Source organism: Podarcis tiliguerta (assembly GCF_965153285.1).
Source record: "Podarcis tiliguerta genome assembly, chromosome: 4".
Classification (NCBI taxonomy): Eukaryota; Metazoa; Chordata; class Lepidosauria; order Squamata; family Lacertidae; genus Podarcis; species Podarcis tiliguerta.
The window spans coordinates 69,673,612-69,694,280 of NC_139537.1; the positions used below are offsets into that span (position 1 = coordinate 69,673,612).

At 41.8% G+C, this 20,669-nt stretch overlaps 1 protein-coding gene across 3 annotated transcripts; it reads right to left on the reverse strand.

Annotated features, from left to right (window-relative positions):
- Positions 1-3,986: 3,986 nt before the first annotated feature.
- Positions 3,987-13,761, reverse strand: LOC310676294 (regucalcin-like). 3 transcript variants are annotated; one of them, XM_083438078.1, is made up of 7 exons: positions 13,611-13,761; positions 9,994-10,159; positions 8,493-8,675; positions 7,314-7,529; positions 6,512-6,643; positions 4,795-4,949; positions 3,987-4,282 (listed from the first exon to the last, which is right to left on the reverse strand). In XM_083438078.1, the coding sequence occupies exons 2-7, from the start codon at positions 10,154-10,156 to the stop codon at positions 4,232-4,234; spliced, it is 900 nt and encodes a 299-aa protein (XP_083294204.1). In that variant the 5' UTR covers positions 10,157-10,159; positions 13,611-13,761; the 3' UTR covers positions 3,987-4,231. The 3 variants fall into 3 exon arrangements, with proteins under 3 accessions (XP_083294204.1, XP_083294205.1, XP_083294206.1); XM_083438079.1 differs by lacking the exon at positions 13,611-13,761 and adding an exon at positions 11,691-11,833; XM_083438080.1 differs by lacking the exon at positions 13,611-13,761 and having other exon boundaries at positions 9,994-10,178.
- Positions 13,762-20,669: the final 6,908 nt, after the last annotated feature.

Genomic DNA, 20,669 nt, shown 5'->3' on the forward strand with positions numbered 1-20,669 from the left:
ATCTTCTAATGAGAAAAAGCCTGGGGATGGGTGGGAGCTGTTTTTCCACCTGAGCAATGCAGAATGACAAATCGAATGAAAACAATTTGAGATGGTCAAGAACAACAATTGATAGAACTTATTAAGGCAGCTGTGAAGATAATTGGGAACATGGTCTGAGCACCAAAGCTGGATTATTAGACAATTCAATAATTCTCTTTCACCACTAAAAGGCTATCCTCTCCCAGGATGGACTTCTGCATGGAATTTAGAGGCCTCGTTATATTTGTTTATTCTTTCTAAATGAGAGAGTCTGTGTGGTGTAGTGGTTAGAGTATTGGACTAGGCCTGGGAGACCTGGGTTCAAATCCCTACTTGGACATGAAGCTCATTGGGTGAGACCTAGTGTCAGCCGCTGCCTCTTAGCCTAACCTACCTCATAGGGCTGTTGTGGGAATTAAATGAGGAAGCAGAGAATCACCTCCTTGTGCTCCTTGGAGAAAAGGTTGGATATGGATGCAATAAATAAAAGAAATGAATAAATAATGTTGTGTAACTACCATACACCAGATCAATGGCTTGCAAATGATAGCCAATTTCTCATTTTTTTTGTAGTGACTGACTACTGCATACATCCGTTAAAGAATTGGAGGGTAGTACTCCTATAATAGGAGTACTCCTATTAGTACTCCTATACTAATTTAGTATAGCGTCACTTTTTAGAAGTGATATTAGTGATACACACCCACAAAGGGTTGCCATTTGTCCATTTTGTCCCAGACATGTCTGGGATTCCAAGTGCAACATTACCATCCGGGGGGATTTGTTTTAAATCGGCAAAATGTCTGGGTTTTTGCAAACAGAACAAGGAAGTGCTCAACAACTTTGGTGTCCAGATTTTTCCTTCTTGAAATATAGCAACCCACACATACTCACTTCCTAAAATCAAATCTTGCAGCATACTAAAGGTAAAGGGACCCCTGACCATTAGGTCCAGTTGTGACCGACTCTGGGGTTGCGACACTCATCTCGCTTTATTGGCCGAGGGAGCCAGCGTACAGCTTCCGGGTCATGTGGCCAGCATGACTAGAGAGTACAAATTTATCTTTCCTTTTTGTGGGCAAATCTAATTAAATAGCAATAACACTCACCAGGTTCCGAGGATCCAAGTCAATTTATTTTCAGGGTGCCTGCATGGGAGTCGACTGCAGCCGACTGGTCCTCTGCCTGCCTGCCTGCAATCCAATCTGGTTTGTGTGGGTGATAACAGCAGATCGTATTCAATATGCAAGACAGGAAAAACAAGGTGCAGTGTTTGTCAGCACCCAAAGGCTCCTAAGTCTTTCAGGCATGGGCTTCCATATTCCTGCTGTCATAACAAATGTCAGGATGGGAAAATTCCTTTCAAATATATCTGTATCTTCCAATGGCTGTAGCACATGGAAGCACTGGAAAGTTGTCCCTCACTGCAGATGTATAAAAAATGCAAAGAAAGCATCTAATTGCAAGGTTAAGAGAGAGATATGTTTTGTACACCTAAGATTACCAAGAGCAAAATCCCGTTGAAAGTGGAATTTCCTGAAGGTATGGAGAAACTGGAATTAACAAAACAAAAACCTTTCATTCTAACAGAGGTTGTTGGTTTGGAAAGAAACTGCAACAATTCAACCATTTTTTAAATGGTTTTTAAAAATTAAACCTATGTGTCCCACCTTGCTATGCTTATCCAAGCGTTAAAGCTACATTCCTAAACACATTTTCCTGAGAGCAAGTCCCATTACTTAGTGGGGCTTACTTCTGAGTAGCCCCATGTAGCATTGCTCTGCCAGCTGTGAAGAAAAGGGGGGGGGGACTCTTTCAAACCTACTTGTTTGATGCAGTTGTCATTTTTTGTTGGCTTGTCGCTTAAAGGTAAAGGTAAAGGGACCCCTGACCATTAGGTCCAGTTGCAGACGACTCTGGGGTTGCGGCGCTCATCTCGCTTTACTGGCCGAGGGAGCCGGTGTACAGCTTCCGGGTCATGTGGCCAGCATGACTAACTGCTTCTGGTGAACCAGAGTGTGTGGTGCTGTGGTCTAAACCACAGAGCCTAGGACTTGCCGATAAGAAGATCAGCGGTTCGAATCCCCGTGACAGGGTGAGCTCCCGTTGCTCAGTCCCTGCTCCTACCAGCCTAGCAGTTTGAAAGCACATCAAAGTGCAAGTAGATAAATAGGTACCCCTCCGGCGGGAAGGTAAACGGCTTGTTGCTTACATGACGTCTATCCAATTTTCAACCCTCCCGCATCCCATTCGAGATAAACCCAGCAACCTTTCCTTTTCTTATGACCTCTTCCTCCTTTACAATGAGTTCAAAGCAAAACCAAGCTCAGTTATGACTGGCAGATGCTTCTCAAAGTAAGCTTTGCTTCCTGAAGCCCAGGAATCTTTACAGTAGGAACAAATCAGGAAGCTACATATTTTGTGTCCCCCCCCCCCCCAAATAGCAGCCACAGGGTCCTCTGATCTGGATGTGGACTATGTAATTGAGTGAAAGGTCTTCCCTGGGGACTTTTTTCTCCAACATAAATGCCCCTTCCCCAAACTACTACGTGCAAAGTTAAATCACATCAGAATCTGTGTGACAGCAGAGTTAACCCTGCTTCCCTTATGCCATGGACCCAAATGAAATACCACCAGCACCCCGCTTTGTTTTTTAACGGAATGTATAACACGGGGATGGGGAACTTGTGGTCCTCTAGATGTGGTCCCAAACCTTTGTTATTAGGAGTACACTTGTTTACAGAACTATATATGTACGTATTCTTAACCCTTACAAACGTATATTCTTGTGTGCATGTTGTCCACCCACTCCCAAAATAATGGACACACATTCTCCTGCAATGGGGTGATAGCCAGTCAATGTTTCCTCCAGTGTCCTGCCCTTTCCTGTGCCCAGTCAGTCAATGTTCAGGCATGGAACCATGATCTCTGGGCTAGGATGTTGCTTCTCCTTACATGCCAGTGGCAATACAGGCTGTGTCAAGGAAGACCCTTGTCCCTCCCTTAGAATGATGTTGCATATATCCGGGGTGGAGAGTCAATGCTACATGGTGACAGAGTGGCAGATGAATCTGGTTTAATTTTTCCAAGGTGCTCCTCAACCCCCACTTGACGAACATGAATGTGCTTTCACGCACAAACTGATAGGCTGTGTGGTAGAGATCAATAGAATTATAGAGTTGGAAGGGACCCAGAGGGTCATCTGGTCTAACCCCCTGCAATGCAAGGTTCAACTAGAGAACTACTAACTCTTCTCTTTAAATAGGAATGGACTCCTATCAGCCCAGCCAGCATGGCCAATGGTCAGGAATGATGGGAGTTGTAGTCCAGCTGTCATGGATTCTACATCCGTGTTTTAGACAGATGAATGATATTTTGTGGCCAAAGCAGGTGTGCGATATTTTTCAGAAATGCTACACAGCCAAAACTGATATGCCATTGGTGGAGTTAAACAAGGTAGCTAACGTTTTTCATTTACAAGGAGACACTGGGCAACCGTTATGGCGCAGCCACATGTTGTTCAGGAGGAAATCAGGAGGCAGGAAAAAACACAGTTGTACAAGCCAAGAAGTTCCCGCCATCAGAACACTCTGATGGCAAATTCAGTTATCCGAGCCTAAAGAATTATGACCATACCTTGCTACATGAATGGCTGATTCAGATATCCGAACAGCCAGAGCTTGCCCACTTCCTTACTTGTTTCTGCTTTGCTGGTTGACAACAGCCATTTTCGAGCAGAAGCCATGGAGGGAGGGAGTGGGAAAAGGGATTGAACAAATCAGATTTTTTACTTTGTCTCCCTTTCACTGGTTGGCTGCAACCATTTTAGTAATAAACCATGGAGAGAGAGAGAATAGAATTAGAAATGTTCCCCTAGGAATCCATGAACATTGTCAGCTCGTTATGTGAGCACTCGCCTAACAAACGGTTTCCTGAGAACATATTGTGTTCAGAAAGCGGGACCAGCATGCATTTCAGTCTTTATTAGGAAAGAATAGATTTTTGTAGAAGAGGAGAAAACATTGTTTTTCTTGTTGTTAACAAAAAGGCCAATTTGGCAAAATACAAAATCTATATTAAATGTTTGGAGGTTATTTAGCTTGGCTTTCCGTGGCTGCCATCTTGTTGTAGCCGTCAGGAAAGAGATATGCACGTGAATCTTTGACATTTTCTTCTTTCCTGCTCTTGATGAGGCCTTTGAGAGTAACTGTTAGCCCGCATATGAATTTGGCGGGATTCCTTTCACCCCGAGGCCAGTGATCTGTTAAAAAGCATGCGGGGAAGGATATAAATATGACAACCCAAAATCCCTCATGTGCCTTTGGTTATAAACTTAAAAAGTATCCACCCCCACCCCACAACAACAACAAGCTGAAAGGCTTGCCTGCATCTTAATATCATATATAAGCATATAGGGCAATTGCATTTCTAAATGCAAAGTGCACATCTTTCACAGGAGAATAAAATAAACAACAGCTTTTTATAGGTTTGGCCTGGCACCAAACACCTCTCTCCCCCACCCTGTTCTTTCATAGCTGTCTTCTACAGGCAACTGGGTCCATATAACTCAGTACTGACACTGATTGGCAGGGTTTATCCAGGGTTTCAGATGGGGAGTGTTACCCAGCCCTACCTACAGATGCTGAGGGCTGAACTGGAAAACCTTCTGCATGCAAGGCAGATGCTCTCTCACCAAACTACAGCCCTTTCCCACATGTGTGTGGCCTCAAGTGCACTGGACCCTTTCGTATGCGTTGAAAACCATACAATTACCTTGAAAACGTTGCCAGCTTTTGGCTGCCCTGACAGTGAGGCCTCATCCAGTCCTTGGCTAGCAGATGTGACGTACAGCTCTGAATAATCATTTCCACCAAAACTGCAGGAAGTAGTTTCAGCAACAGGCAGCTTCACGGTCTGGAGACGTTTTCCTGTTAAAGTATACCAGTTTTGGGTGTTTTTTGGGGGGGGTTATGCAGAGGATCAACGTGTGGCCCCCCACCCCACAATTTAGTGTTTGGAGCACAACTTGAAAGGCTGCCCCTTCCCCATAAAACTGGGCTTGCTTAGCATATTTGGAAGTAATTAAAGTAATAAGCATTACTATCTGAAGAACGTCCTATTAAAAAGATTGTAATGTCTAGGGTTATATAATTGTAGGATAGTCCTGCAAGAATCCTGACAGAATGGATCAATGCCAAAGCAGAGTAAATCTTGAATGCAAGTAACATTATCACTTTAAAACAAAATAAAGCAAAACCCTGAAATGGATGTATGCCCCAGAGTTGCAGCATAGACTTTGAAGAAGGTTTTTTTTTTAAAAATGCAAAAATAAGGAAGTAAACAAATAGGTTTATTGTATTGGTTGATTGAACAAAATAGCCTTACTGGGATTCCATCACATTTCAGCTGAATTTCTTCAACTGTTACACAGCATTCATATACTATGTATGTGACTTTATGATCGTTGCCAGTATGGAAAAGAAACTTTTGTAATGTGGAGAATACTGGACAATATTTTAGCCCAGTGTGGCCTACTATGACTGTGTGTCCATTCTCTCCCACAGTACACTCAACTGTGTTTGCACTGCTGGGTTTTAAATCCTTGTTCACACACCATTATCCTAAATGCATATGCACCTTGCACTTTGTTACAAAATACTACGGTTTGATGCATTGTTTTTCAAGCCAACTTCACTCCAATTAGAGTCCTTAAGCTGCTCTCAGCACGTTGGCATACGGTAAAAACGTCCCCACCCTGGTCAACACCTCCTGGTTGTGTACACAGACGGAAATCAGAATCTGACACTAATGAAGCCACTCTGATTCTGATGTGAACAGCTAGGGGGAATATGAACACACCCTGTGACACAATGGCTCTTAAGCAAAGGGAGGTCTTTCCCAGCCCCTCCTACCTGATGCTTTTAATCAGAGATGCTAGGGATTTAACCCGGGGCAAACCAAATTTTCTGCCACTGCACTCAGTCCTCAGTTTTGAAAAAAAAATACGAATCTGCACTTTGGTTTATGTAGTTTTTACATTTGCTCAGTTCTTAAAACAAGAGCTGCTTTAGACACCAGGGGTTAATATGCCTTTTTGATTTCCCCTTGCACCCTTGGAGCTGCAGGCTGCCCCCTTCATAGAAGCAGCTCCACATAAGCAAAGGTTCCCCAAAGAATCCTGGGAACTGTAGTTTGCCCCTCACTGAGCTACAATCCCCAGCACCCTTAAACTATAGTTCCCAGGATTTGAATGTATGGGGCATACACAGCCGAATGGATGTAATCCACACAGAGAGATATGTGAGCTGTTCATCACATCATTAGCTTTGAAAAACAACACTACAGGGTTGTATGCAACGTGTTGAGCATTGGGGCATCAAAAAGAGCATGCAATAAAGTCTTCCATGGGAGCCTGAAAGGACCTAAGAGGGATCATCGAGATTCTTTAATTGAGATTTTTCTTTCTTCCTCCCACCTTGCAACTGCTTACCTGTCTCGGGGTCTATACGGATCACTCTTCCTCCATTGTAACAAGCCACCCAGAGCTTTCCGTCAGAATCAATGCACATCCCGTCAGGGATACTCTCTTCCTTTTCCATCTTGTAAACGCTCCTTCGGTTAGCTGCAGAAAGAAGTTGACGCACATTATGGACTTCATCACACTTTAAACGCTATGCCTTCCAAGTTAGCATTTCCGCCCCCCCCCCCGACATGGACCTGAAGAAAGCTAAGAAAAACTACGAAAGGATCCATCCAAGAAGTTGATAAAGGGTTACCACTGAAATGGCACTGCATGGGGAAAGGAGAAGCCAAAACTCTTCAGGCAAAAGCACCTAGAAGTGGTGTAGAAGCAAACAAACAAACAAAAACCTACCTCTAGGTCAGGTTTATATTATCCATATTAGTCTGTGCTACATATCTGAATATTATATAAATACTGTATGGCAGAATATAATCAAATGAGCTAAATGGACCAGTGGTCTGACTCAGTATAGGCAACTTTCTATCTTAATAGTCATGGCCCCAGTTTGCACATCTCATTAAACCAAAGTATCACATTTTGCCTATCTAATGAATATACTTGTGGCTTAAACTTCTGAAACAGGTCATTTTAAAGCCAGACAAGTTATCCCAAAACTGACTCACAGCCAGAGGTATTATTAGAACGATGCAGTGAGATATTCTTACAGTATAGCAGGTACAGATTTTTGCTCAGTGCTTGGCAGCAAAACAACTGCACTGGGGAAAAAGTTTTTATTTTAAGGATCTCGAAATAACAAAAGCAGCCATACAGAGCTTTCCAGTTTGCAGGTCATAGTCGAAGGCATCCACCGAGTACGAAAGGCTGTCGATGTAATAGAAGGTTCTGTGATCCAGCGACCAATCCAGACCGTTGGAGATGTCCACTTTGTCAAAGTGTTTCACTACCGAGTGATCAGGAAAGAGGGTGTAGAGGGAACCTTGCTGCCTCTCTAGCACTGCTGGCCGAATCTCCTCTCCCATTGTACCTGCAAGGACCACAACATTCAGGTTAAGAGCATCCTAAAAAGACAATAGACAGCCAAAGATGTAGCACCACAACAGTGGGTGGTCTCCTCTTTAATTATTCCACCCAGTGAAGCTGAATGTTCAAAGATTCAGGACACAGGGTAGTGTTCAACTACATTTTACTCAGCCTCACTGAAATTAAAGAATACACCACATCCACACCACACATTTCAAACACCACAATACCACTTCAAACAGTCGTGACTTCCCTCAAAGAGTTCTGTGAATTTAAGGGTGCCAGAAATTGTTAGGAAGGAGACCCCTACTGACCTTACAGGGCTCCAATTCCCAGAGTTCCCTGGGGAGAGGGATTGACTGTGAAACTACTCCAGGAATTGTAGCTCTGTGAAGGAAAGAGGGGTCTCCTAACAACCCCCAGTAGAAGAAAGTACGGTGCTATTTTTCTAGAAAAAGAGGTGCCGGAACAAAGTTCCGGAGTTCTGGCTGAAAAAAAGCCCTGCTTCTTCACATAGTGTGTAAACAACGGAATTGGCTCTGATAAGACAGTGATGGCCACTAACTTGGGTGACTATAAAAGAAAGAAAGAAAGAAAGAAAGAAAGAAAGAAAGAAAGAAAGAAAGAAAGAACCTTATCAGATAAAGTTATCAATGGCTCCTCGCTACAAAAAATGGATCCATTCGCTTCAAAGGCAGGTCAGGTTAAGTGACATGAAAACTGTGCTCTGAATTGTTAGGGATATTTATTTGTCAAAGCAAAGTAATCACATGGAACAAGAGAAACACTAAGCTGCAACACAGAAGAAGCTGAGGGAAAGGAGAGAGGTGTGTGCTGAGTACAAGGTTCTGTGAACTGGGATTGATAGCTACTGTTGGGTGATACACAACGAAGGATCCTAATTCCTTAAGACAAATAAACGAGCTGGAAATCTTTAAGCATGGGACTGATGGCCATCCAAACCTACCTGCAAACAGTCTTCCTGCAGGATCCACTTTCCCATCATTGAACCGGTTATTGGATTTATCCAAGTCAACGTGCTTAATGGTGGTTACTGACTTATTTTTCCAGTTTAAAGCTGCAAACTGGGTTCCCAGGGTAATCATGTAATCACCAGATTTGCGAAGACACACACAACTCACTGGAGCACCTGGAGTGGAAACCATGTTTTGGGGTGGGGGAGAAAAGAGAGTGAACCACTTGGACAACTTTTTATTGTTTTTCAAAGGCAGTAAATAAACACATACGTAAAATTGTTGTTGTTGTTGTTTAGTCGTGTCCGACTCTTCGTGACCCCATGGACCAGAGCACGCCAGGCACTCCTGTCTTCCACTACCTCCCGCAGTTTGGTCAAAATACGTAAAATACATAAAATTAAATATCCTTGTTCACAGCCACAACAAAGCCAAGTCTGACCCTCTGTCCATGACACTACACTGGAACTCAATACTTGGCTACTGTAGTGTCATTCATATGGAGTTGCCCAGTTTGGAAGCATCAGTTACAAAATGCTGCACCAGAAACTTTTGCATAGCTAGAACGTAATCCTACTGTACAAAAGTTAAAAGTCCAATCATTTGAGGACCTCACTGCCCTGGTTATACTCAACCATGTTTCATATAGGCATCAACTGCATGTTGATATCTATTTGGACTTCTGGAGGGCTTATACGAACTTTAATTTAAGATTCATGTACTGATGGTCACTGCATCCACAATGCGAGCTGATGGCAGTTTCTTGTTATAATTTGTACATTTCTATCATCATTGCTGTTTTCCTCTTCTTTTTCATTGTTTTTGTTTCACCTTTTTTCTTTTTCTTCTCCTTGTTAAATTAGCAAATAAAACAATAGAACAGAATCCCTTGCTCTACCCAACACTAGCATGTGGACCCCATAAGGTTGCCCTCTAGGAAATGTGGCCCTCAGGCTGGAAAATGTTTCCCACCAAAGTTGTAGGGCTTACCGTGAACCAAGTCAGCCTGCTGGTGTGTGCTGCTCTAATTGCACTGCACCGCTCCTCTCTTTTGAAAGCCGGAGGAAACAAAACAGCGGCCGGCAAACCATGAGTGCTGGTTCACTTGTGGCACTAAGACAACTTCTGGTTTGTTTCCTCTCAGCTTTGGAAAGGAATGCATTGGGCAGCATGATTTGAGCAGCAGGCACCAGCATGCCTGCCCATTCACAGTAAGCCACAGTTTGGCTTATCATAATCTGTGAACTATGCAACAGACAGAGTTTGGTTTTTAGGCAAATTTCACACTTAACAGACACCTTTCAGTGCCGGAACTGGTCCTAAGAGCTGTATGGGAAGTAATAGTTCCAAAAGTGTGGCTTATCCTACTACAAGTCGATGGGAAAACCATACCTATGGCGCTTCTTCCTCCCATGTAGCTTGTAAAAGTCACACGATGATCCCGCCAATCATCTAATTCTGAAATAAATACTCTACTGTGAAACTGTTCCTTACCTACAGAAACACTATGCAGTTCCTTGGTAAGGGAATTCCATCGGTAGACCTTTTTGTCGGTTATATCCACAAAGAGAAGCGAACTTTCCTTTTCCTCCCAAACGGGTGATTCTCCAAGTTTGCAGTTGTGCTGCACAACGGACTCAACTTTTACAGAGGACATGGCCTTTGGGGAAGAGAAGCAGCAATCAAGGAAGGCAAAGGATGTTTCTCTTCGTTCCTACCTGCAGTCAAGTTAAGTTGAACAGGAACCAGATGTTAACTACTCTCCCCCACAGTTGAAACACACTTACCTTGAGCTGTTTTTAGCCCACTTTTTAGGCAAAAAAGATTCCCAGAGCGGCTCTAAAATCACAAGGAAGAAAGTCTCTCACAATCCACAAAGGCATGATGATGGCACACAAATAAAGGGGGGGGGGTGAAAAAGCAAATTCAGGAACCTATTCTAAAAGTTATAAGCTAGTTGGAACCTGGAGCTATTTGGACCTTAGCCTCTCTTCAGAGCTATATTCCAGGCAAAGTGAGATTCTGCACAGGACCAATGCCTCGCAAATTTATGAAATGAATTGCCATAAGGTAAGGGTGGCTTTAAAATGGATTAGTCAAATTCACAAGGACAGGTCTAGCAATGGCTATTGGCAATGATGTAAATAAAACCAGGAATCTTTATGGCCCAGAAACCTCTCATTGCCAGATACAAAGAACAAACAATAAAAGTTGTCCAAGTCCCTCATCTCCACCCTTCACCACTTGCAAGCTTCCCAAAAGCACCTTCCCAGAAGCTAAGCATCCATTCAGACCTTTCTGTCACAGACAGAAAGTTGCACTAAAGGACGAGACTATGGAAGAGCGAAAGAAGCATTTTCAGAATTGTGTGTGTAAATGCTCAGAGTTGATGTCTATCAGGACTGAACGAATTCTGCTTGGAACCCAAATTCAACCCACTGGCTATGCTCAATCAGAGGCCCACTATGTTCCTCGTTTCGGGAGCCTGCCTGAGATTACAAAAAACCAGGAGGGCTGTTGAGCAAGTGGCAGGATAAAATATACAGCTAGTGGGCTTTGCTCACCTTTTCGGATCACAAATTTTGCAGCCTGCACAGTGTTGCCAAATATCACTCCTTCTAATATCAAGCTCAGGAAGTGAGAGCCAATAGAAATTGAGCCAAAACCTGACCCCTGGTAAATGAAGAGGAAGCTATCAACATGCTCAGGGCAACCTGGGGTATTCTGAGCAACAAAAAAAGAGGCAAACCATCCAAAGGATGGCCAATGAAGACAGCAGGAATCCCAGAATTTTGCCTTTCAATTGAAAAGAAAAATGGGAAGCTGAGAGGGTGAGGAGTAAATGTGCTTGCTTGCATCCCATGGCTCACAAGTATGACAGGCTAGCAGGATCCCTGAGGAGAAGGACTTCTAGAACAGATGCACTCAACAATTTGTTATAGGCTGCACTTAACCACTAATGCCTGAACCCACAATGCACGGCAGCTTAGTGAAAGCCGCAATTATATTTTTCCTGCAGAGCAAAAGATATTAATTTCTTGAGGCTGTATGGTGCCTCAAGATTTTATTTCAGAGTTCTCCTAGCAAACTAGACATTAACAACTATAATTATTTCAAGAAAGCAACTCTTAAAAAGAAAAAAAGAGACAATTGGGGCTGGGAGGAAAGACATAAGAAATAAGCATTCTTACAGAATCAAATAAGAAGTCCTGTTCGCAGTCAGCTCAGTCAAATCCCAGTCACAATGTCCAGCAGTGTGAACTACAACCGAGAAAAGTTCAGTTTCTAAAGGTGCTGCTTCATTCAGCTTCCTTGCTACTAGAGTCTAAGCCATCTACTCTTCCAAAAAAAACCCAGTGTCAGCAAACTTATAGCACCCAGCATTGCTAATCTTTAATGAGAACGCCTATCTTCACAGTCAAACATTAGCAAGTTGCTGCTGAGTATAGTTCTTTTCTGTGTGAGTGCACTAATAAGTAGGGCAAACATCAATAGCACATCATCAGCATTCTCCCCAGGAATGGAGGCAGGACAGAAGAGAGGGATCCGGGTGGAGGAGAAAGCATGATGCATTGATGCTAGCGAAATACAGATGTTCAACGCTAAACATGCAAAATAGTGAGTGCGTTTTAACCGCAACAGTAACATTATACACCATGGAACGCATGCAAAATGTGTTGCTGTTTTTTTTAAGAAAAGAAATGAAGATGCATGCCCATTGTTACCAAGGAAAAAATGGCTACATGTAAATATATACAGAGTATACGTTTCAAACAAGTAGTTACACTAAAATCAATTATAATTATTGGTGGATAACTTTCGAGCACAGCAGAAAGTACAAAGGAACTTTTAAAGCAAGATGTACCCTGTGCTACCAAGAATAAAATTATGACCACAGCCAAACCCATTAACCGGATTGTTGTTTAATTTATTGTATTAATCTGTGCTTTTTACATTTTGTGCTGGCACCCACAGCACTTTTATCAAGCTTTGAGTACTGGCACCTTGTTGTTGTTTTTTAATTAAAAAAAACCCACTGGTTTTAATAGGGTTGTGATTTTGACTCCAATGACTTTGAGTGGAGGATATGGGATGTATGTGGGTTAAAAAATATATATTAATAAACCTCTGTTGCTTCTGCGATCTCCCCACTCTCCCACAAGGATATCTTGCCAAGCTTATGCAGACAATTAAGGAAACATCTCTGTGTAATAGTCGACAGGCCCGATTTTAAAACACGAGGTAAAAATGGGAGTGCCAGTATGGTGTAACTGTTAAGAACTGGACTAGGAGCCCAGGGTTCAAATCCAGACTCATGTATGAAGCTTAACGGATAACCCTGGATTCGTCCTGCTCCATCAACCTACCTCAAAGGGTTGTTGTGAGGAAAAGATGTGGAGAGGAAGAACAATGTATTTATTTTTTATTAAATTTGTATACCACCCTTCATCCGAAGATCGCAAGGCAGTTTGCAATGTAAAAACACAAAATGAGAACATGAAAGACATAACAAAAATCCGAAAACAAACCGATAACCCCACTCCCACAAACACATTTAAAAGGCCATAGAATGTTTTGTCAGACAAGGGCCAGGTTTGAGAGAAACGTTTTCTTAGGAAAGATATGCAAGGAAGGCATCCCTTGTGCTCATTCAACATTGCTAAATTAAAATTAAAATTATCTGCAATGCTGATTTAGCTCGCTAGTTGAGCAAACGATCTGGGGAATTGCAGGACTTTAAAAAAGCAGATTCTCCCCACCCCACCCCGGCCTCCCCAGGTATGTTTGTGAATTCAGTGGAGATTATAATCTGGGTTGGTGCCTGCAGGCTAACCGAGAGAGCAAACAGATACAACGCGGGAGCGTCGAACTGAGATTGATTTCGCAGAGTTCGGGGGCGCAGCGTTCTTTTAAGTAGCATTCCGAAGATATTCTTGAACTCGGGTCCCGGGCAAATCGGGAAGCAAAGAGTTCGGATTCCTTTAGCCGGGCCCTGTTTCTACATCGAGAAAAAGTTGCGCTCCCTCCCGGCAGCCACCACGAGATACTAAAAGAGGAAGGAAGGGGAACTCGGTGCCTGTTGATTTTTTTACGGCTCAAGAGAGACTCACCAGTTTTTTTGCAGGGTGCAGATTCGGCGAGGGGCGGCTCTGCTCACGGCTGGCTTTGGGAAGCAGCGGCGAAAGAAGGCCCGGTTGGCACAGCCCCCCCTTGCAAGCTTAGCTAACAAAACTTGTTCTCTCTTTTTCTGCATGCTTGCAAAACACTCTTCCCCCGCTGGCGGCCTTGGGCTAAAAAATGGAGCCTGATCCTCTGCTATAGGGAGGTGGGAAAGCAGGGAAGTTTAAAAAAGAAAAGAGGCGGGAGCAGGAGAGAAAGAGACTAGGAAGGTGGCACAAGGTCTTTTAATATCTGGAAATGTGTGGGGCAAGCTTAGCCCCCTTGAAGCTTCAGGAGGCAGAGTTTCATTGCAAAGCTATAGTAAAAGAAAAAGTAATATTCTGGCAGAGACATCACCTTGCCCACAAAGGTCCGTATAGTTAAAGCCATGATTTTCCCAGTAGTGATGTATGGAAGTGAGAGCTGCGCCATAAAGAAGGCTGCTCGCCAAAGAATTGATGCTTTTAAATTATGGTCTGGAGGAGATTCTTGAGAGTCCCATGGACTGCAAGAAGATCAAACCTATCCATTCTTAAGGAAATCAGCCCTGAGTGCTCACTGGAAGGGCAGATCCTGAAGCTGAGGCTCCAATGCTTTGGCCACCTCATGAGAAGAGAAGACTCCCTGGAAAAGACCCTGATGTTGGGAAAGATGGAGGGCACAAGGGGAAGGGAACGACAGAGGATGAGATGGTTGGAAAGTGTTCTCAAAGCTACTAGCATGAATTTGACCAAACTGCGGGAGGCAGTGGAAGACAGGAGTGCCTGGCGTGCTCTGGTCCATGGGGTCACGAAGAGTTGGACACGACTAAACAACAATATTCTGGCTTTATTGCTGGGCTCCGTGGATTGTGGCTGAAAAATGCATCATCATTATCATCACTTATTATTTATACCCTGCCCACTCTGAGTGGCTCCCAACAGAATATTAAAACACGATAAAACATCAAACATTAAAAATTTCCCTAAACCAGCGTTCAGTGATGTGAGCCCACAATACACACACTTTTTCAGGCTCCAACTCTTAGGTCATTTGAGAACGGGAAAGGAGGAAGATAAATAAAAATATTAAAATTACCTTGCTGGAACATTTGTGTATTTCCGCTGGCCTTCAAACAAAAGGTTGCGACTTTGTAATTCAGGTGGTTGTTGTATTTTATCTTCATAAGCTGCGCACACGCCATACACTGTGGTAGGTTAGGGCAGAAGAGAAGCGACTAGGCCGAAGTTGTAACTTCTAGGCCAAAGGGGGCTTATTAACCTAGGAATTTCCTGTCAGAGACACAACGTAACCTCACATAACAAGCCGGTTATTATTTATCCTCATACTGCAAAAGGGGGAGCCAAGATGGAGAGCATTTTCCATGAAGTTGCCGCGTTGTGACAGATTTGCGCTCGATCCAAAGCTCATGCTATTCACTATTGCGCTACTGCAGGATCCCAGCTCTTCCTTGACAGGTTTAGGGCACTGCTTCATTTGAATCCTATCCCTCAAGGCCTGGTGCATACTAGTTAATGGTGGGCAAAAGCAGGGGTGGGGTGGGGATCGTCTGTCAGCCAGAGGGCCTTTTTCCTGCTCAGGTAGCCTTCTGCAGCCCACATACCTGCCAGGCATCCTAGATGCAAAAGTAGGCAGTCATGGATGTGACTCAACTTTGTGCTCTAGCTCTACGGAAGTCAAGAGGTTTACTACACACACCACACACACCACATTTCCCTTCCAGGTAAGCAAGAGACAATATCACTGGTTCAAGGATAAGTTCCAGCCAGACAAAACTCTCAAGGATTTGCCCCACGCAAAAGAGAGACGCTTAAGAGGGCTGCAGTTGCACCCAGAGCCAAGGTTCCCCTATCCCTGGGCTAGGACATTTAGACCAAGTGGCATGTTAATTTTAAAAATCGCAACCATTAAGGTAAATACCACTGCATTTTATTTCTTCCATCTGTGAGCCGTATGCTGGTGGGCACCCTATATAATTTCAGCAATGAATGAACTATAAAAAAAGAGGATGTTCCGTGTTTACTTCGATTCTGTGTTGCTCAAGAGTGCAAGTGAAAACAATAAATGTCCCATTAATGCTCCACTGAACTACACCATAATGGCAATTTGCCCTCCACCATGCCCAGCTGTCTAGAACTTTGATCTCTCTAGTTAAAAGTATTGTAATACTACACACTTCTCTTGTGGGTTCTTTCCACAGGTAGATAAGGGAGAGGTCATGGAAGAGTTAATAATTACCTTTAAGCCTCAACTATGACTGAAAAGCTATCTTGCATGCAAAAACATAACGTCCATGTATTACAAAACTAAAGTTAAAATTACAGAACTGTTGTGACATAGCTAAAAACAGCAAGAACTGAACATGGTCGTTTGATATAGAAAGCCATGAGAGAAGATTGCAGAGCAAGAATGCCTGGATTTCTTTTGTAGGGGGAAGCAATATCTGTTTATGCATGCTTGAGCAATTATTTATTGTGGACCACAGCAAGGAAGTTTTGTGGCAGAGTTGTGACATTCTTACTCTAACAACCCCCAGCATCGCCACTATGTTATCTGCAATTCAGGTAACATATCAAACATCTGATGATGCATCTTCTATTGATCATTTTAAATGTTTCCAATTTTTTGATATGCCATTTAGCGGAAGAAACAACACTTCATTTCCAAGAAGTGAAATAAAAATGCAGTAAGTAAAATAGTGTTGTTCCTGTAGGAGCTTGTTTTTTTTTAAACACGCACCCATAAGTCCACCAGCCAGAGCCAGATGCAAAATAAGTTTTTGGGAGGGATAGAGATGCAAAATTGTAGCCTGTGGGGTGGGGCCTATTACAGCAATTTATGCAACTAACATACCAGGACAAATTGAAATTTGAAATGACGGGGCCTTAACTGCCCTGTTTGTTTGTTTAAACAGCCTTTTTGCTGTCACTACTAAACAACTGGGGGTAAAGATACCATGCTCCATTTTCTTCCCAGTCACCCTAAAATAAAACGTTCTCCCCCTCCCTCCTCAATTTACTTCACTTCTGGCTCAGTTGAGCATTCTAGTGTTTATATTTCACTCCCCATCATTCCTTCAATCTCTGTTGGGTCAGACCTGCTTCTGCTTAGTGTAGCTAAAATGGCATCAACACAGAAAGGTGGTTCAATCTTATTTATTTAATTTAATCCTGCCCTTCTTCTCAAAGGAGCACAGGACTGCAAAGAAACAACAAAACACGTCTTAGGAACAAAAATTTATTTAGGGCAAGGGATATCTTACTTGACACCTTCCAGATGTTGTGGGAGCTCAACTCCCATTGGCCCTAGACAGTATGGTCAGTGGCCAAGGATGATGGGAGCTGTGGCCAAACAATACCTAGAGCTTGATTTTTGTTGCCCATGAGATACGGAATGGCTTTGCCACAAGACATCTAATCTCTTGTCCTTCATCCATGATGTACGGAGCTGGATTGGCAAACAATTGCTCCATTCTAAACAAAGTTAATGATAAGACTTCCAAGAGCAACTGCCCCGTTGTCAAAGAAATCGTACTAAATGCAAATTAGCTTAAGATGCTATCTTATTTACGTTGGAGTAACTTTTCATTGTAAGATGGTATCTTATGAAACAATATCTTAACAAGCTTACCTGGTCAATCTCACAACCGAAATAAGGAAGCCAAGTGCTGCCTTTTTACTGCTGTCCTTATTTCTGTGTGTAGATTATTTTTTTAAAGGGAAAATGCTGCATTGATCAATTACGCATCAGTCTATGTGCAAGTTCAAAAATCAGATCAGCTGGTTGTGTTGGATAAATAACCTTACCTGAATACATTATGATAAACTTCAGGTCCATTTCAGTCAATTTGTTTCCAGCCACAATTCAGAGTCCTAGTTATTACCCAATAAAGCCCCCTCAAATGGCTTGGGACCAGTTTATCTCCTTCTGCATGAACCTGCTTGTGTCTGCATTCAGCAACTGAGGGCCTGCCCTGTACTCCACCACCTTTGGAGATGCACTTAGTGGGGATATGTGAAAAGGGCCTTTTTGTCAGGGGCTCCCAAAATGTGGAACTCCTCATCCCTCTTAAAGAGGTTCTGTTGGCCCTCTCTTGAGTTTCAAGAATGTACCAAATCCATTTCTTTAATTACACCCTGCCTTCAAATCTGTTTTAACTTCCTGCTATCGTGTTATTTTGTTATATGACCCTCTTCTGCCGTTGCTTTAACAATTTAACTGATGATTTGTTTCATGTCATTTTTACTGTAGCTTTTAATCTGGGAAGCAAAAGACGTTTTCTAAAATAAATAAGATTCCATTATAGCAGAAGATTCCAGCAAATATTGACACAGATATTTAAGGGCTGCCATGTTAACTATTTGAAACCTGTTCAAATGAATTAATTCCAACTAATAAAATAGGATCCCTGACTCAGCAACTTATAAAAATATGTTTTACTAAAACTGCAGATAGCAAGAATTATCTAAAGAGGCATGTTTCCGCATATGAAGGGAAGCCTTTTCTAAGGCTTTATATAAACATGTGCGCATTATCCAAAATAAAGTCCTTTGTGCCTCAGAGCTGTTGTTTTGCACATGTTCTAATTTTATTAATTTATCAACCTATTACCTTAACACATATAATTAATCTATTAAAATTACTTAAATCATGTTGAAGCCCTATGAATAACAAATTCATACACTGCCAACATCCTACATGGAATGTATGCATGTAGTCTGTCCCGTGTGAAGACTGTGTGAGCACTGCGTGTTCCTAAGAAAATCTACAAATCTGTAGATCATCTCCTGTGCTCTTCAATGCAAGAAGTGGATAATGTCGGGTTAAGTATAGTAATCAAGGAACACTTAAGGACCAAAATATTACAGCCTTCAAAAGATCACAACAAAGAAGGTATAGTTAGCAGTTTCATAATTTAATGAAAAAAGTATTGTAAAAAGGGGACGTCTGAAAAAGACATCCATTTGTGAAAAATCTCTCTCTCATATATATATATATATATATATATATATATATATATATGGGAAACAAATTAGGTTAAGAGGTAATACTTCAAAGTTAGCCACTGAACACACTGTAAAAACTAGCAAATATATTTTGGAGACAAGATACTTGAAAGCTATATAGCCAAAGGCTCCCCCTCCATGTATCTATTAAAATCATGTAAAATTAAACAAAAACAAAATTACTATCGCCTGAACTGATATATTTTAGTCATCACCTTTAAATTAGCAAAACTGAAGAGTCTTGCTTAAGCACCATATCCTACCCTTTATATTGTTCTCATGCCACTAGTCATGAAACACGATTGTTGTCGTTCCCCCCTTCAGATCAATGAAGTAATTGTTCCCATTTTCAACTCTTATTTACTTCATGACCAGGAAACAATGTTAACAATAAATATGAAAAACTAGAACCAATGTATAGAGAAGTGAACATTTTCAGCACCGTTCTGAATGGCTGACAACATAAAGGCCAACCATTTTTGCAACAAAACACTAACTTTTTTTTTTAAAAAAAGGTACTATATATTTACATGAAAGAAAATGCCTTAAAAATAGATCTATGGAAAAAAAGACAAATTACACAAACATACCATAGAAATGAGTAAACAAAGCAAACTTTTAAGAATGCCTAAAGCAAAGAATGTGAAACTGTCAAATTTCTTTTATTTCCTTCAGGAATATCTCATTGTGAATCCCTTCTTCACAACTAAAAGTAGATTAAGGCTTTCAAGAAAAATGTGGCTCTTTATTTGTTTTCGCTGCACCGTTTATTATTAGATTTAAATTTACCCCAGTTCCTTTTACTTCACATTAGGGAATTTTATTAATTAAAGCAAACTGTAACAATTTCATTAGTCAAATTATTATTGGACGCTGAAGCCCATTTTTTTCCTAATTAAAGATCAATGGTACGCCATAATATAGAGTAATTTCTTTGACACCATTGCCACATATTACGAAGCGTTTTTGTAAAAAAAAAAGGGAAATCTAATTAGACAATAAAGTGGCCTAAGCAATTCCCAAGCTTTTTTGGCAATCAAAAATATTTTCATTCACTGTGTCTGACTATATTTAAACTTGGAAACCAAAACAATGTATTCACCAATTTTGGCTCAGAAATTGGACAAAGTATTTGATAGCTGAGCAGCGGCGGGGAGTGTGTGTTTGTGTTGGGATGGGAGGAATGGATGTAATGTTGTGGGATCGAGGTTTTAAAAAGCCTTCTGAGTTGACAAAGGAGAATCTGGCATCACCGGTGATTGCCTGAATAGGTTTAGAGATTACATACTTCTAGTATTAAACACTATCCACATATCAGCCATTTGCATTGGCTGGCTGGATAAAATATTTTGCAAGTGCAACCCACAACAAACTACTATGTACACGAGGATTAAAAAATAAAATAAAAAAATACTAGAAGTTAAGAGAGTATTTACACAATAAAAGCAAGCTGCAATAGCAAAGGAAAACAAAACTTTTAGCAAGGGCACACTATGAGGAGAAAGGGAGATCAGTGTGTTTGGCAGCATTGACTGTGGAGTCTGTAAACCTTACTCAGCAGGCTATGAGAAACCCTTGTATCTGGATCCTATGCATGTTTACTTGGAACCAAGTCCCACAGAGTTAGAATGAACCTTGTTTCCGAGCTTTCAGAATCATACCACCTGTTCTGAAATTGGCTGAGAACATGATTTCTGTCTAGTAGTCATATGTCCCAATCCAGACCAAAACAAACAAACAAAAACAATTAAGCAAGCACCATTATTTCAAAATACAGTTTTGCCTTTTAAATTCCTTCCAAAAAAAAAAAAAGGGTAAGAGATTGCTTAAGTGTTCTCATGAAGAGATATTATACCGAAGTTGCAGCAAGAATCGCCTGTTCCATCTTCTTGCAGATTGTCACAGAAGGATGGGCTTTTTGGAATACCTGCCCACTGGTACAAAGCCGAACACAATACATTTCCGTAGACCGGGGAAGTGGATATATAAAACTATTTCTGCAAG

Bases quoted from the DNA above. Each gene is read 5' to 3' on its own strand.
- LOC310676294 (XM_083438078.1), bottom strand. From the start codon at position 10,156: ATGTCCTCTGTAAAAGTTGAGTCCGTTGTGCAGCACAACTGCAAACTT. The intron at 4,950-6,511 runs GTAAGCAGTTGC...ATACTTTAACAG, and splicing joins CCGTATAGACCCCGAGACAG to GAAAACGTCTCCAGACCGTG. The intron at 4,283-4,794 runs GTAATTGTATGG...GCTTTTTAACAG, and splicing joins AAGCTGGCAACGTTTTCAAG to ATCACTGGCCTCGGGGTGAA.